Raw genomic sequence first — 16,077 nt, 5'->3', positions numbered from 1 at the left:
TAGAGGCGAGCTTTAGAAATAACGGGTTTTATTAGGAGAGATTAATTTTGCCGAGTTTCGGTGAAATCCTGGGCGCGGGAGGCGGAGGGGAGGGCCCTGGTGTCTGTGTGCGGGACCCGGCGGCAGAACCGCCCCGGGGGTGCGTGAGGGCCGCGTCCCCCCCCGGGGTGCGGGTCCCGCCGGGGTTTGCGCCGGAGGCAGCGGCTGGACGCGGGATCCCGGGGGGCGGCTGGAGCTGGCGGGTCCCCTCGGGAGGGCGAAGGTGCTCGGCGGGGGGACCTGGGACCCCCGCACCCCGGGGTGCTGCTCTCGGGTGCTGAGACCCCCGCCCGGGGAGGAGGGTGCGGGCAGGGCCGCGGAGGAGCCCCTGGGCTCGTTTGCAAACGGGCTGAGCTTAATATGCAAGTCACTGCTGGGGAGGAACCAGCCTCATGAAAATGCCATTTCCACACCGTCACTCCTCCGGCCATTATCCTGCTCCAGACAAAAGCAATTTACTCTGCCTGTAATAAAGCCGGGGTGATAACGAAGCTGAGAAGAGCCGTGACAGGCGGCGTGAGGCTGCGGCGGGGCGGCCGGGGGGCGAATCCCGGGTGGGCGCCGGCGCTGGGGCTCTGCGGGCGCCCCTCGGGGCAGTCGGTTGTGCCGGGCCCGGCCGGGGGATGCGGCCGGTTCCCGGGCCCAGCCCGTGACCGACGCCCCGACCCGCTCACGGGGCCGGGCGGGAGCGTGGCCTGGGGGAGCCCGCGGCAGCCCCCCGGCCCGGCCCAGTAACGCCCAGCAGAAGGGCGCGGCGTGGGGAGGGGGACACAGCACCTCTGTGCCGGGAAGGGGCGTCACGGCGGGGACAGAGCGGTGCCTCCCGCCCTCCTCCCGAGGGACGTGGCGGCCCCGTGCCCTCGCTGTCGGGGGGACCCGAGCACCCCAGTCCCTGCTCTGACCTGCTGTCCCAGTGCCACTGTGTGACGTGTGGCAGCACCCCCCGCACCCCGTCAGCATCCCTCAACCCCGAAACTGGGCGGCTGCACTGGGGGGCACTGGGAAGCCCATGCCGGAGCCCCCTTCCCAATGATGCAGCCAATTCCAGCCGCCCCCCCGCACCAGCTCCATTACCTGCGGACGATGATAATTAAGAGAACTAATCCCCTCGTCTGCCTGCCCCTGCTCGCCCGGCCTGCGGCCCGCTGTGGTGCCACAAGACCCCCGGCCACGGGCACATCCCGGCAGCTCGTGCCTGAGCCCGCGCTGGGGGCTGCAGCCCCCCGGTGCTGTAACCGCTTCCAGCCGCAGCTGCGGACACCCCGGGAGCGGGACACGGGGGGGCCGTGATGGGGTGGGAGCAAGGACTCGCATGGGAGTGAGTGAGGCCCCGGAGCCTCCCGCCCGCGGTGCTGTGCCGGGCCGTGGGCACGGGCGGGCTCAAAGGCATCGTGGGGTGTTTCGCTGCGGCTGCCGGTTGGTTTTATGCTTTTCCTTTCAGAAACGTCTCCAACTTTATTCTAAAGCAAGCTAGACCAAAGGTTACGGGTTTTTCTTTTAATCTTGCTTTGTCTCGGCAGAGGTGGATCCGGCAAGGCCGGGCTCCTCCAGCAGCAGGAGGAGCACGTGTGGTAAATCCCTTCACCGCGCCGCAGCCCGTGACCGGCCGGGGAAGGCGGTGGCCGAGCTGAGCTGCTGGCCAGGCTGGCCCGGGGGCTGGGAGGGGACCGGGGAGCAGCGAGTGCCAGCGCAGTGCCGCCGCTCGGTCACGGGTGAGCCCCAGCACCTGACGGATGAGGTTTATCAAGTGCTACAACAGTCCAGAAAATTCTGCACGTCCCCCGCCCCCCTTGATGGTGCTTTGGGGACCAAAGGTAATATTTCACCTTTCTGCCTCTCCTGTCCTCCCGTCAGAGCAGCTCCAAAGGGCTCCTCTGTGCAAAATCCAACCCGGCGTTACGCACTGAATATACATTAAAAAGGCATAAAAGGGTAAAAGCTGAACTGCAGCCCTGTCCTACCTGGTAGAAAGCCACTGACTTGTGCTTTTCCTGGAGAAGCAACCAGGAGTAAAGCCTGAGCCAAACCAGGGAGACAAGGTGGGGTAACCCCAGATGAGGGGGTGGGCGGCAGCAGCGGCCTCAGCGGGTGGTGGACGCTCGGCCGGGATCCCCCGTGGCGATGCACAGAGCCCGTTCCACGTAACAATGTCTTTATTGCTTTGGGTTTTGCATTTCTGAGCTTGCTTCCAACTTTAGTCAAGCTCTGTCCTGTTGCTTTACCAGCAGAGAGCTTTCCCGAGCGCCTGGAGGCTGCCGGAGACCCGGAAGGTGACGAGTCCCAGCGACGTGACAGCAGCCCCCAGGCGAGCGCCGAGCTGTGCTGTGCTCTGGAGGGGAGCCCCCCCCGCCCCCAGCAGACCCCAAAGACCCATCGCCCTCCCCCCTCACTGTGGCACCCGCTCCACAAACCCTGGTCCCGCCGCGGTGCCACCGCGCTCACCCCCGACGTCACCGTCCGAGCGCGTGTGGCCCCACCCGGGGCGGGTGCTTCCTCCAGTTCTCCTCGGGGTGGGCGCTCAACCTCTGAGAGGTCTGAGAACGGCGGCAGTCGGGGAGCCCGCAGGGCTCTTGCTCCACTTGTGACCCGTGGGCCGGGGGGGTGATTCTTCTGAGGAATGTCTCGCCCTCGGTGGGCAGTCGGGCAGCGCCGTGCGCCCGGCGGCCAGGCTTAGCGAACGGCCAGAACAGCCTCGGTGCTTGAGAGAATGCCAGTGATACTGGTGAGGAATTGATTGGAAATGCACTTTAACTTTTTCTGATATTAACCGGTTTTAAAGAGAAAAGGTTTTTAATGATCCCTAAGCTGGAATCTCTCCCTGGGAAGGGTTAAGGCCAGAAGAGCTTTTGTTTTGAGTTGGGGATCATTGTCCAGCTGAGAACAGGAGGGGATCTCTCTGCTGTGGGGAGGTCAGAGGGGCGGGGGGCGCTGAAGGGGCACCACCCGAGGACCGAGTGTTGGGAAATCATTTCTGGAAGATGACTCTCCCCGTACTGAAGAACTTGCAATAGATGTGCCACGACCCTTGGCCTTCTCTCCAGCACCACGAGCAGAGAAGTCTGGAGGAACCGGGGCAGTGTACCCCCCTCATCCTCTAACACTGTAAAAAAATAAAACCCCAAACTTCTGCCGATGGGGAGGGTGTCTCAGCCAGTGCCCCAGACCGGGCAGTCCCTCCCTTGCCCCCGGGCTGATCTGGGGCCCAAAGGGCAGCATTTACCCAGGTGAGCTCTACCTGGGTGGTTCCCCTTCGCCCTCCTGGCACTGTGCGGGTCTCTCAGGGAGGGGACGGTTCCCCTTCGCCCTCCCGGCGCTGTGCGGGTCTCTCAGGGAGGGGACGGTTCCCCTTCGCCCTCCCGGCGCTGTGCGGGTCTCTCAGGGAGGGGACGGTTCCCCTTCGCCCTCCCGGCGCTGTGCGGGTCTCTCAGGGAGGGGACGGTTCCCCTTCGCCCTCCCGGCGCTGCAGCCTCTCCAGCAGCAGCAGCACGTTGTCGGTGAACTCGTTGCGCTGCGTCCCCATCCCACGGAGCTTCACGGGCCGCAGGCTGGCGTGGGGGGGCTCGTACTGGTGAGGGCAGCAGACCTCGGTCAGGAGGAGCCAGGTGCTGTCAGGGTCCATGTGCATCAAGTGGAGGAAAACGCTTTGGAAAACAGCGGGAAGAAAGGAAAGAGTAAGGCAAAAGCCTTTCCACTGGCCCCCGGCAGGGGGAAAGCGCCGATGTCCGCAGCCTTGGCAGTGAACGGACCTGAGCTCATCAGAGAGCACCATTAAAATGGCTCCCGCGCCCAAGAGAGGAGTTCGGTGGTTTTACATCTACTGGAAGCGGGAGAAAAACAGTTGTTCTGCTACACGGGAAGTTGGTGACACCGAACAGGCAGCTGGTGAGTAACTGACCCGGGCTTTGGTCTGGCGTCGCGGGCGGCTGCTGGCAAACGCCTGCCTGCATCGGCCTGCCCGGCGCCGGAGGCGGCTGCAGTCCTGCCCCCCTGCACAGCTCCTAAGGGAGCTGGAGATGTTGCTCACACCCTCCCTGTGTTTGAGGGAGTGAAGGGGTCAACCCAGCCCCCCTGCTCCCCCTTTCCAGAGGTGGTAAACCCAGGGTGGTTCAGGAGAGCGGCCCAGGCTCACCACAGGTGAAGGGGAATGTTGCACTGAGGTACCTTAGTACCTGCCTCCAAATCCTCTTCCCTCTGCGCAGCACCTTGTGGTTCTTTTTTTTTAAACAAAACCCCCCAACCCACCAACCTTCATTAACAACAGAATGGAGGAAGGGAGGAATGACAGCTTCCTCCAGCAGCAGTAAAGCATTCGATGGTTCCCACTCTGAATCTCAATACCCCGGGTAAAGCCGGGGATTTGGCTTTGGCCGGTTTGTGTGACCCACACTTACTGTCCCCGCTGTAACCTTTGGGTTTAGCTGGGTCTGTGTCAGGGTTTGATGCACAGAAGGTGTATTTGGTTTAGCTGGTATTAAGTTCTCTGGCTGTGTCACATACAAAATTGAACCAGAATTTGCAGGCTGCCCTGACTGCACGGTGCCGAGTGTTCTGCTCCCGCAGCACCCCCCAGGCTTAGGGGTCAGCTTTGCAAGGCCTGGCCACGCTTCTCCAGATCTTGTTTTCCACTGAAATCGTGAGGCCATGGGTGAGGTAACGGGAGGAGAAACCAGAGGGCAGGTCCGTCCCCATCCCACCCCAGAAGCACAGGCCACAACTCCCCTCTCCAAAATCAGAGATCACCTGCAAAAAAGCCTCACAAAATCCAGACCTGATCGCTGCCCAAAGTTCTCCCTAAAGGACTTTTATCCCTGAAGCGAGCTTGCTTCCTACGGAAAGCGGCAGAAATCCCTTTTAGCGGCATTCTGGAAGGGCGCGCGGTGCCACGGGCCACCTGAAACCCCACAGAAATGGGAGGGAGGCACTAGAAAGCTCCTTCACCTCTTCACTACACTCCGGCTGCCGCTGCCGCTCGCCCGTCCCTCGGCACAGGGTCCCAGCGGGGTGACGGAAGGTGCCGCCACGTCCCCTCCTCGGCCGGGGCCGCCCGGGGAGATTCCCCTACTCCCACTGGAGCTCGCCCGGGGCTCGCCGGGCCGGCGATGGGCTACTGCTGGGGCGGCTGCTCCCGGTGGCCACGGGGGAGTGGAGCTGGCCCCCGGGAGCGCCGCTCGGCGCTGCCCCCCGGCTCCCCCCGCGGACTCTCGGGCCGGTCCCGAGCGCTCCGCTGCCTCCTGTGCCCGCAACGGCCCGAGGCTGCGATTATCTCCCGATAACCTGGCGTGCTCTGCAGCTTAAGGAACTTGACTTTTACATTTTCAAACTAACGCTGGGGTAGTTTCTAAGCAACCTGTTTCCATGGCAAAGAATCCTGGGGTTAATCCAGGTTTGTTTTCTGTTGTTGCCTTTTTTTTGACTTAAATATCATTTTATTGGATTTTGTCTTGGGCAGGTGGCTGCTTGTGTCCCTCAGCCCAGGCTGTGAATGACAGCTGTCAATGAGTACCCAATAAAGGACACAATCAAACCAGAAGTGGTACGCTGCTGCATAATCATCTCTGCTATCTAAAAAGGCACAAAAATAGCTCATATTTGTTCCAGTTGTGCTAAACGACTTATCCTACCAGCACAGAGCAGAGTTGGGCTATTCTGCTGCCTTATCTCTTCCCAGGCTCTAAGCAAAGCCACGGCACAGCAAACAGGCTGGCAAAAGGGCAAGTCTTTGTGGCTTCTGCATCTCTGCTGAATGTCTAACTAGGTCCAGTTCACTACAGGCTTCAGTAACAGCTGGGGAAATTATTTCTGCATCGTGGAAAAAAAAACCCCACATTCCTATCCAGACTGTTGACTGAAAGGTCGAATGGTAAACTTCACGGGCTGTAAACATTTATTAGGAATCAAGTGTAAATTTCAGAACAGTCACTTCAAACTGAAAAAAGGCAGAACTAGCTGTGAAGCCTTGGCAGGGGCCAGTGACAATTTCTTAATCTCTTTGCCTCCAAAGATTTTTTCCCCTGGAGTGAAAAGCTTCTCAGGGACGATGCAGTTTAACAAATTGAAGAGAAGCTCCGATTTACATACGGGACTTCCCTCTCCCCATGCCTGGGCCCCGCACCCCCCCAGCTGCTCCAGGGTTTCCACTTTACCTGCAGCTGCACTGGTTTATTTTCAATGAAAGGCAAGACACATCTGGTGTTCCCTGGCTTTCCCAAACTCTGCTTCAGTAGGTTTAGGTTTTTTGGTGATTTTTTTTTTTTTTTTTAAAGCTTTGGATATTCCTCTCCTGGAACACTCCCTGCAGTCATCTTATAATAAAAGCCTATTGTCCCATTTTCTCTTCCTCAGACACACTGGAGTTCTTTTCTCAGTGTCTATTTTTGCCTGTTGAGTATTGCATGAAGCCGCAGTTACAAAATTCACTTACTCCCACTGGTTCATCTCATAAAACTACAGGGTCCCATAAAAGGGATTACACAGCCTCCTTGGGGCAGGATGACATCCCTGGGTGACAGCCAAAACTTCCCTTTTTTTTTTTTTTTGTGGCTCTAGCACCTTGGCCAAAAATTCCTGCTTAGCCTATGGCATGCCTACAGAACCCTCACTTGGTTCAGGGAGTTACTGGAGCTCCAACTGACTTTGTAAGACCTGACCTTGTTCTTGGCAGGTCACAACTCATGCGTTGAGTAAGAATCCAAGAGGCTGAGGAAAGGCCAGTTAGCGTAAATCAATATGGCAAGCTGATTCCAAACATCTTGTTACCTTGTGTGATTTCTGCAGTGATAAAGCTGAGTTATGTGACGTATGTTGGCACTCGGGCTGTGGCTCAGATTAGTTCTGCTCTGTCTGGTTATAGAAGCATTTAAAATGCAGAATTTCTCGTGCGTTGGGCTGATGACACTGCCCTTGCCTAGATGGAAAGGGCCTTTCATGTGACAACCCGTGTCAGTTTGCAGGATTACTTTTGGGCACGTGGAGAGCAAGGAAGAGGACCGGAGCCGAGAGGAACGTGGTGGTGAAGCAGCTGAAGGAACCTGAGGCACGGCTGAGAGGTGTGATCCTTACCCTGGCGCCGGGCCCGACCGCTACAGGCCAAACTAATTCTGACTTTGCCAAGCCAAAGCCTCCTCTCGTGTGCACTACGGTTAAGAGTGACTGGGCTACGTTTCACTGATCCACCCAGGCTCCGAGATCAGGGATGAGACAGGACTAAACTGAAACCCCCACCAGACCCAAGAAAACAAGAAGCCGCGGGCCAGGCGAGGCGCGTGCCTCTGCAGAGATGTGTCCGGCCAACGGGGCTACGTGAGAGCTGGGCACAGGGACCTGCCTTTGCTCAGTGGAACGGGTCGTGTATGGTGCATCAAAGGCACCAGGGGAGCACTGCAACATGTAGCATTTTCCTCTTAAAATAGAATAAAAGTAATATACAGGAGAAAAATATTACTTGCCCTGAACTTTGCTGCTCTTTTCCTCCAACAGCAGTGAGCTCACTTCACAGTACAGCTGCTAATGACCCTATCACATCAGAGGGCTAATTCAGTATTTCCCCCCACCCCTGCTGTGGGGGGAAATTGCACAGCTTTTCAGACTGCTTTGTTAATGATTTAAAAGCTTAAGATTCCAAATACCTAGCTAAATCCTGGTGTTCTGCTTTCCATTCCAGCCTTGCTTACCCAGACCAAGGCTTTATTGTCTCGGGGTCTGTGAGCCTACAGGGAAGAACCCCTCCGCAGAACAAACGCTGCCGGAGCCTGCTGCGAGGCAATAAAAGCCACGAAGGTAAAAATAAACCTCCTCTCCCCAGTGCAGGAACGCAAACAAAGGTACGGCTCCGGCTTCCGAGCGCGGCCTCCCTCTCGCTGCTGCACGGCCACACAAAGCCCTGCTCAGCCCCTGCCCGGGAGGGGAGGGATCCGCAGCCCCGCTGACCCCGCCGCAGCCCCGGGGGCTCGAAGCCGTCCTTGGGCAGAGGCTCACAGCCCGTGGGAAGGGAGAGGCGGGCTCCTCCCGCCCGCTGACATCTCCGGCCTTGTTTCCAGGTGACACCGTGTGACAACAGCGATTTCTTATCCTGACAGCAGGAACATGCTGAGCAGGATTTCGAACACCGAGCAGCAAAGTGTGTCTGTCAACACTTCACAGAGCTGATGCGTGTTCACCTAAACTGTTTGTGCTCTTTTAACCTCCCCCAGGCTTCTCAGAGCAAGACTGGTGCCAAGACTGACAGCTTCCCAAACAAAGCCCGGTCGGCCCGGCAGGGCCTGGCTTGGCGTGATCGCAGGCGCCCAGGGAAAAGGGAAGGAGGGCAGAAGTAAATCCCCCAGCCCGCGGGAGGTACGCAGTGATAAAATACATGGGAATGTCTGGCATATCCTCTTGCACAGCTGTCAGCCCCTCTGCACTTTTATGCCACCAGCAGGCCAAGAGCCCCAAGTATTTTAGCACAGGCAGTGGTTGGAAAAAAGCACGGAGCACATCGTCCCCCTCTGCCTCCAAAGGCAGCACGAGGCAATCTGAAAGTCAACTGTGACTGTGGGCCAGGACCCTCTCTAGCTCGTTTTGGGTAGCAAATGATGCTTCACCAGAGAAAGGGGTTAACTTCCACGAGAGACCCTGCTCTGCGGGACTCAAACTTGCCAGAGGGAGGAATGGGAAAGGTGCTGAAGGAACGGGGTTGCCATGCTCCCTCCATCCCACGTTAGTTGTACACCTGACACATCTGCATTTAAGAGAAGTTACCTCTGGGCAGCTTCCTGCAATTTCACGGGTTGCTTGGCACTGAGGTAGATCAGGCAGGCATCTGCCACCTTATTCAGGTCACTCTCACCTGCAGAAATGGAACAGAAAAGGAGGGTAGGAGGTAACTTACTCAGCGGCTGCTGCCTAACAGAATCAGCTCTAAATTGGCAGCCAGAGGCTTCTGAGCCTTTGAACTGTCTGACCCAGAGCTCTTCTGACCTCACCTCGCCGCAAAGCTAGGAAAGCAATCAAGGGCATTGGGAGAGGAAAAGAGCAACTAGCCAGCAAACCCTCTCCCTCATCAAAGTCAGCTCCAGAAGCTTAACCCAGTAGAATTTCTGAGAGCTTCATTCAGTAGAAGAATGTGACGTGCTGCATTTAAAGGGTGACCCAGAGAGACACCCCAAAATGGAACCAGTGAAGTTAACCAGAAGTCTCATCTGGGCTCCAGTTCTTCAGTTAATTAAGAACCAAGCATGGCCCAACAGGCCTAGCTGCACCCACTGTGTACCCACTTCTCACGCACAGGGCAGACGAGCTGCCAGGTTCGGGAAGGGCTGGGCATCTTCTCTCCCATTTGTCTCCCGGGGAGTAAAGAGCGACCAGCCCCTCTTTAGAGCTCTCGGAGAGAAGAGACTAAGGCCCAGCAGGACCCGAGTGGGACGAGGCTGGAGAGGATCAGGAAATCAATCCCAAGGGGCAGCAGAAGGGTAAGGAGCAAGCGCAGGCCTGGTCAGTTGAAACGAAAGGAGAAGAGGGAAATCTGCCCGAGGCCTCACGCAGCCTGGGCCGGTACTCACCCATGTCCAGCTCCTCGCAGAGAGAACCCAGCCCCTGCAGCACAGCCAGCTGCAGCTTGAAGGCGAGCGTGTGGCTGTAGACGGGCCCGGCCCTGGCGCTGGCGGGGGCCTGGCTGAGCAGGGAGCGCGTCAGCTGCGGCAGCACGTCCCTGCAGAACCTCTGCCGCAGGAAGTCCCCGCACCTCCGGGCCAGCGTACACAGCACCTAGGGCACACGCGGCACTTACTGCAGGGTGAGCGCACCACGGGGCTGCGAGGGGCTCGGCGGCCCCGCCAGCCTGGGGGATAAGGCTCTGTCCTCCCTTGATGGGTTTTTTACGCAGTTGGGAGCGAGTGACCGCGCCTGCCGCAGCTTCCCCTACCGAGCGGCCGAGGGCCCCGCGCCCTGCGTGCCGGTTTCACCTCTCCTGCCAGCACCGGAAAGGTAAGAGGAGCTTCTGAGCTCGTACTCAGAAGAGCTGGAGGAGCCTCTGATGGAAAACGCCATTAAAATGTAAATCACCTTTGTGGGGGACTCTGTCCGTCTCTACAAGCACGCCAGCAAACAGAAAGGCCCGTCAGCTACAGCACAGGGCACCCAGCACTACCGGTGTGTGCCCGGGAGAAAAACCACAACGGCCTTAAATACACCTAAAACCAAAGGGGGGTCCCTGGGGCCGAAGCCCTGTTCTCTCTGCGACCTTCCCTCAGGGCGCGGGCTCGCTGTGCAGGGCAGAGACGCCCGTTATGTTGGTGTACGCTGACACCGCAGCTCCCGTCCCCAGATTCAGGAAAGCAGGACCAGGAGATTGCTCCTACCAATCCCCAAACTCAGCGCTAATTGCAACGATCCCTTGAACTTTTCAGGAGTTAATTAGTTTTGTGTAGCAATCTCTCCCTTCTTTCAGGGCAGGCAGGTGTGAGGCGTGGCTACTCTGAAACTCTAGCGTGTGGCTTCTTCAGTTTGGGGAATCAAAACTCCTTTTATTCACACTGCAGGATTCCAAAATGAATCTTGTTCCGCACAGCAGTGGAAGCCCCGTGAAACCCTGGGGCTGGCAACCTCTGGAAACACGCTTTGTTGCCCAACCTGTGAGTCGGGAAGAGGCCGCAGCTGACGTGGTCGGGAGCTCTTTAATAACGTTATTACGAGACTTAAGTCTTCGCTTTACCTCTCCCCTCCCTGCTGACGCCGCGGTGGTGAAACAATCCCTCCCCTCTTCAGTCTCAGGCTTCCAAAGGGGAGTGCTGAGACTGTGGCCCCAGCAAGGGCAAGCTGCACTCTACAGTGCTTCTGACAGCTGCTCAGGCTGTGACAGAACTGTTTCCTCCTTCCCTGCACCAACCACTCACACCCCTGCTCCCCAGGAAGGGCGACAAGGTTTTATCTCTGGACAAGCTGCAGTGGGAGTGGTCCAAGCCCACTGCCTGCAGGGTGGTGACCCCGTGTTCCGAACCATGCTTACAAATCCCCCCCGAGCTGAGTGCCTCTCCCCCGGGCCACAGCAATGCCCCCACTTGCCTTCTAAGCGCCAGCTTGAAGGCTGCTGGCAGAGACTCGCTGCTGTACCTTGAAGGCCCTGAGCACTGCCAGAGGGTCATCGCTCGTCAGGCGGGGGACGAGAGCTGGCCAGGCGCGGTGGGCCAGGGGAAGCAGGTGGTTTCCGTGGGGATGCAGCACAGTCACGCAGAGCTCCAGCACGTCCAGGACCTGGGCAGGAAGGGCAGGAACAGACCTTCAGAGCGGTGCAGCGCCGGGCGGTCAGGTGGGTCCCCAGGGTCACGCCGGGGAGCCAGGAGAAAGGAGGATTTAGTGCAGAAGGGATTGGTTTTACCTCAGCGTGACCTGGGAGAACCGGACAGGGCACAGGCCTGCTCGCAAAGGGACAAGTAGCACAGTGACAAAACTTGTGCTGGGCTGGAACCAGGGCATGGCTCCTGCCTGACCCCGCAGCTGGGCTGCACACTAGGACCCCACCAGTCCTGTGGCAGCAGGATCACCTGGGAGGGCTGGGGCCTCTGTGCTAAGAATCTGGGTTATGCCTCACTGCTGCATTTTCTGTCTTGCTTTGCAGTTTAAAAGGAGGCCACCTTCAAAGGATTTTCATAATTAAAGAAAACCCAGGCTTCTAGCCCTGCTTATCATCACCCCAGCAACTTCAAAAATGTTCATCAGCCTGTGTGCTACCATCTGGGGAAGGGGGATGGGAGACCTAGATGGCAGAAAGATGCTTCTGCTTCCTCCACCAAAGGCCGAGGCACAAGACTTGACTGTCACAAGCATCCATCTTAAGCCCCCCTTAAGATTCAGCTCAGCCCGGCTGCCGGTGCTAAACCCGATTACTCCAGAAGCGCATCCCCCCTCCCCTGCCACACCCAGGGGGTCTGTCCCGGTGAGCAGAGGCAGCGCCCAGCTCCTCAAGGCAGGAAGGCCAGTGCCCATCGTGCCGTGCTGCCGGGCTACCAGCCCCCTCCGCGGGGGCCACCTCTCCCCAGGGCCCGCAGTTACTGACCTTCAGGCGCACGCGGAGGCGCCCGTCGGACAGCAGGTGGATGCATCTCTCCATCACCTCCTTGGCCAGCTGAGCGTGGCTGGGCAGCGGGGCTTCTCCCCCCGTTTCAGAGTGGGTTTGCTCCGGTTTAGCAGGAGGGGGAACCTCATCTGGAAGACAAAACCGTTACTGAAGCCATGAACATGAGCTGAAGTTCTGGGAGATCACAATACCCACCCACAGCTGCTCTGCTAATTCCTGAGCGAGGCCTTTGGCGTTTTTTAACGTATTTAGATAGAATCGAGTCTATGCTTGAGTTATGTGAGTTAAGTGTCAGCTTCAGTTAAGAGTGTGGGACTAGGGAAGGTTTGCTTTCATTACTGGACAATGCAGTTGGTCTGACATTTGCAGTTTCTCCTCACCATGGACTTATTTCCCATTGATTTTTATTAAAAATGAAAAGCCTGGGTATTTAAAGATGAACTATTTAAAGGTCAGGATTGCAGCATAGCCCAGTAAAGACTAAAAAGTTTCCTACATGAATGTCTGCGGGGCCTGCCAGGGCCAAGTGAGACAGGAGTGGTGGCATCATTAGCCAGGAGAAAATGGTACAGGGAGGGTGAGAGAAAGGCAGTAGGATCCTGGAAAGAGGAAACTTTGGGTCCTGAACCCAAATAACCTGTTATGAAGTAAGGGAAAACATAAGTGTGCTTGTGTCTCGGAGCCAGACAAGCCTCAGCCTGTGAACGCCACTCCCCGCCTCAGCACAGAACTAAGCCAGAAGCCCCAGCAGCACCTTCCATGAGATAAGCTCAGCTCAAAGCCGGCCTGGGACGGTCTGGAGCAAGCGTGACTCCGGCCTGGTCCCACGTCCCTCGTCTAGCAAGAGGAAACCTCAGAGGTCACCGTCCTTCTCAAAGCTGAACACGCTCTCCCCCGTCCGCGCGCGGTACCGACCTGCCTCCTCAGCCCCTGCGTCAGGCAGATTGCCCTCTGCGATCTGCTTCTGCCTGACGTAGTCACGGAAGAATTGTTCCACCTCCTGCCGTGTCACCACCTGCTGCCCCTGGGACGAGGCCCCGCGCGGCCGCTCGCCTGTCTGCTCCTCTCCACCGCGGGAGGATCCGAACCACTGCGCTGCAAGAGAGGCACAGACACGTCACCGCGCGGGCACGAGCCCCCAGCAAGGCACCACGGATTCCCTGGGACAAACGTGACAACCAAGTCTCACGGGAGGGAACTACAGTGCCAGGCACCTGCAGTCACATCACTGCGACCTCCCCGAGGCCACGAGAATGTTAAAGCCCCGATATAAGAGGGAATACACTCCGTGTGCTTCTACAGAACATTTATGGGAGCAGCAAATCCACCCCTTCCCAACCATGAAGGGCCACGTTCCTGCAAGTCTGCAGGCCAAATGGAAACCAGTTGTGGAGACGGGAAGCTACGGGTGATCTTTGCTTCAGAGCTGGCCCACCACGCAGGGCGGAGCTGCCGTCACGCTGCAGTACCTCGGGTACTTGCAGTCTGCCCCGGCCAGTCAGAAGGTCAAGGACAAGTACCCTGTTACAGCAGGGCTGACCGACGCAAAGTAAAATCATGGAGATACCTAAAGCTGCCATAACGGAGTGGAGGACCCGGAGGAAAGTGGAGGCCTGGGTACTGTGAGACTGATCTAGCGCAGACAGGACGTCCTGGATCACATCTTCGACCAGTGGCAGCAAGCTGGCGTCGGAATGTCTCAGCATAGTGTCCAGGACCTGGGCAGCGCGGGGCTGATGTGCCAGCTGGCGCAAGTTCAGGGAAATCCCATTCACCAGATAGTCAGAATTCTCATTAATCAAACACTGCAAGGAGTCATAACTGCAGGCCTCGCATATGTCTCCCAGTGTCCCCAGTGCCGTCTCGCTGATGAGCAGAGTCTTGTCACCAGCCTTTTCCAACACTGGGTAGAGAGCTGACAGCAGCAGCAGCCGGAACTCCTTCCCGAGGACAGCGGCGAAGCAGCCGACGCCTTCCAGCTGGATGCAGATCTGCCAGATGTTGCTGTTCAGGGCGCGGGTCGTTACGTGGGGCTCCGGGGACGGAAGGAGAACGCTCCCGCACGCACCTCCCGGACGGGCAGCGAGCCCTGGACACAGCACAGGCTGCTCCTGGGGGATGTCTTCTGTATCGATGCTGGTGATCAAGTACCAGTTGGCCTGGTCTGTGTACTCGTCGAGAATGGACACTATAGACCCTCTGAGATCATCCACGGTCGGCGGAACTTCCCTTTCCTGAAGAACATCCACTCCCACCCCGGCAGCTCCGGCAACCAGCTCGTTGAGGACCATCGCCGCCTGCTTCCGGTACGCGCCGGACTCGCCGTACAGCCCCATGAAATGATCCACGAGCAGATAGAGGTTCCCGTAGTAGCCAAGAACACGACAGATTTGCTGAAGGAGCTGGAAAACTCTCTCCTCTGTGAAGAAGCGGAAGTATTTCTTCTGAGCTCGGCCTTTCTGCAGGCCACGCTGCAGGGAGCCCGAGGGCTGGCAGGCGCCCTGGCAGCCCCAGCGCCTGTCTTCCACCACCTTCACGTCTGCCACGTCCAGCTCCAGGACCTGCATCAGCGCCTTGGACAGACGCTGGAGGTGAGACACGGAGTTGAGGACGAGGTTAATCTTGGGGCCCAGCAGTTTCAGGTAGCCAAGCAACACGCTCAGCGTGGAAACCTTGCCCGCGTCGTCCTGAGAGTTCATCAGGCGAGGGAGAGCCGTGGCAAGGCAGTGGAGGTTCTCAGAGAGGACGTCGGCGAGAGCCCTGTTCTGTGCCACGATCCTCTGCTCCGCTATGCCCTGCAGGACCTCCTTACACCTGCTCTGGACTTCGCTGCTTTCATCGTTCACCAGCCCAACCGCGGCCTTTAAAAGGTGACTGAAGGAGGCCACCAGCGCCTGGCCGCAGCTCCTCAGTAAGTGGTGGACCAGTTCCACCACCTCCAGTCTCACCTTCCAGTGGGGGTGACCAGAAGAAAATTCAACTATTTTATGCAGGAGGAGAGAGAGTTTTTCAGCAGTACTCTTACTCCAGTCAGGCCCTCTATGGACCATTAGTTCTGATATTCTGCTTTGTTCCACTGGCAGCTTTTCTTTTTTCTTTGGGATTCTGGCTAGCTGTGCATCAGCCATTACGAAGCCAACAGTCAGATAAAAGAGTCTGATGGCAGAAACAGTGGTTTTATGACCTTGTTTGATGTCTCCAGTAATAACCCGAGACAGTGTAATAGAAATCCCAGGCAGAAAGGAAGCAAACAAATCCCCACACTGCTGTGCCTCGTCTTCACGTAGGTGTCGGTGCTCCTGGCAGTCACACTGCAGAACTAGGACCTGTAAGCACTTCAAAGCAGAGATCTTAATTTGCTTTGCTTTTTCTTGCTCCGCTAGGCCCAGAAGCAAAGATACAGCAAATCCTAAGAGAGGAAGGGTGGAAGGTTGATACAGAGACAAGATAACATCCCCGTAAGCTGAATGCATCAGGGTGTGGAGCGCCTGGATCACAGCCAGCTTCAGCTCCTCTGACAGCCAGGCGGGTTTGCCGGAGCTGGAAGGGGGGGACAGGCACGTGCAGAGCTCGGAGAACAGCTCCTGCAGGAGCTCCTGCTTCTTCACGCGCGTTGCTGCCAGGACGGAGGAGATGCACTGCACCACGCTCTGCACCAGCCGCTCCTGCTTGGGCCCCGGCACCTTCAGGGCGAAGCGCAGGGGGAAGAGGACGTACTCCTGCAGGTCCTGCAGGGCCGGGGCGCTGACGCCTGCCAGGCGGGCCCGCAGCCGCGCTACGTTCTCCAGGGTCTGCGCCCTCGTCAGCTGCACGCAGACGGGCCGCAGGGCCCCGAAGGCCTCCTGGGGGGTGTCGAAGACGGCCATGGCCGGCGGCGGGGGGCTGGCCCAGCGCGGGGCCGGGCGGCGGCGGCCCCTCAGGCCCCGGGGCGGCCCCTCAGGCCCCGGGACGGCCGCGCCTACCTGCGGGCGGAGCGGGCGGGCGGCACC

At 58.2% G+C, this 16,077-nt stretch overlaps 1 protein-coding gene across 1 annotated transcript; it reads right to left on the bottom strand.

Annotated features, from left to right (window-relative positions):
• Positions 1-2,182: 2,182 nt before the first annotated feature.
• Positions 2,183-16,068, bottom strand: TTI1 (TELO2 interacting protein 1). The gene is made up of 7 exons (XM_074920216.1): positions 13,656-16,068; positions 13,004-13,183; positions 12,068-12,216; positions 11,125-11,265; positions 9,576-9,780; positions 8,776-8,863; positions 2,183-3,680 (listed from the first exon to the last, which is right to left on the bottom strand). Exons 1-7 carry the CDS (start codon positions 15,952-15,954, stop codon positions 3,464-3,466), a joined length of 3,279 nt encoding a protein of 1,092 aa, XP_074776317.1. The 5' UTR covers positions 15,955-16,068; the 3' UTR covers positions 2,183-3,463.
• Positions 16,069-16,077: the final 9 nt, after the last annotated feature.

Source organism: Athene noctua, chromosome 16 (genome assembly GCF_965140245.1).
Source record: "Athene noctua chromosome 16, bAthNoc1.hap1.1, whole genome shotgun sequence".
Lineage (NCBI taxonomy): Eukaryota > Metazoa > Chordata > Aves > Strigiformes > Strigidae > Athene > Athene noctua.
Note: the sequence above shows the minus strand (reverse complement) of the source record. Positions and strands in the feature narration are given on the sequence as shown.

What these genes read in the sequence shown, in the direction of transcription:
- TTI1 (XM_074920216.1), bottom strand. Translation starts at nt 15,954, where the DNA reads ATGGCCGTCTTCGACACCCCCCAGGAGGCCTTCGGGGCCCTGCGGCCC. An exon ending in CGCAGGGGCTGAGGAGGCAG is followed by an intron (nt 12,217 to 13,003) that starts GTCGGTACCGCG and finishes TTTGTCTTCCAG; the next exon opens with ATGAGGTTCCCCCTCCTGCT. An exon ending in CAGTGCTCAGGGCCTTCAAG is followed by an intron (nt 9,781 to 11,124) that starts GTACAGCAGCGA and finishes CGTGTGCCCTAG; the next exon opens with GTGCTGTGTACGCTGGCCCG.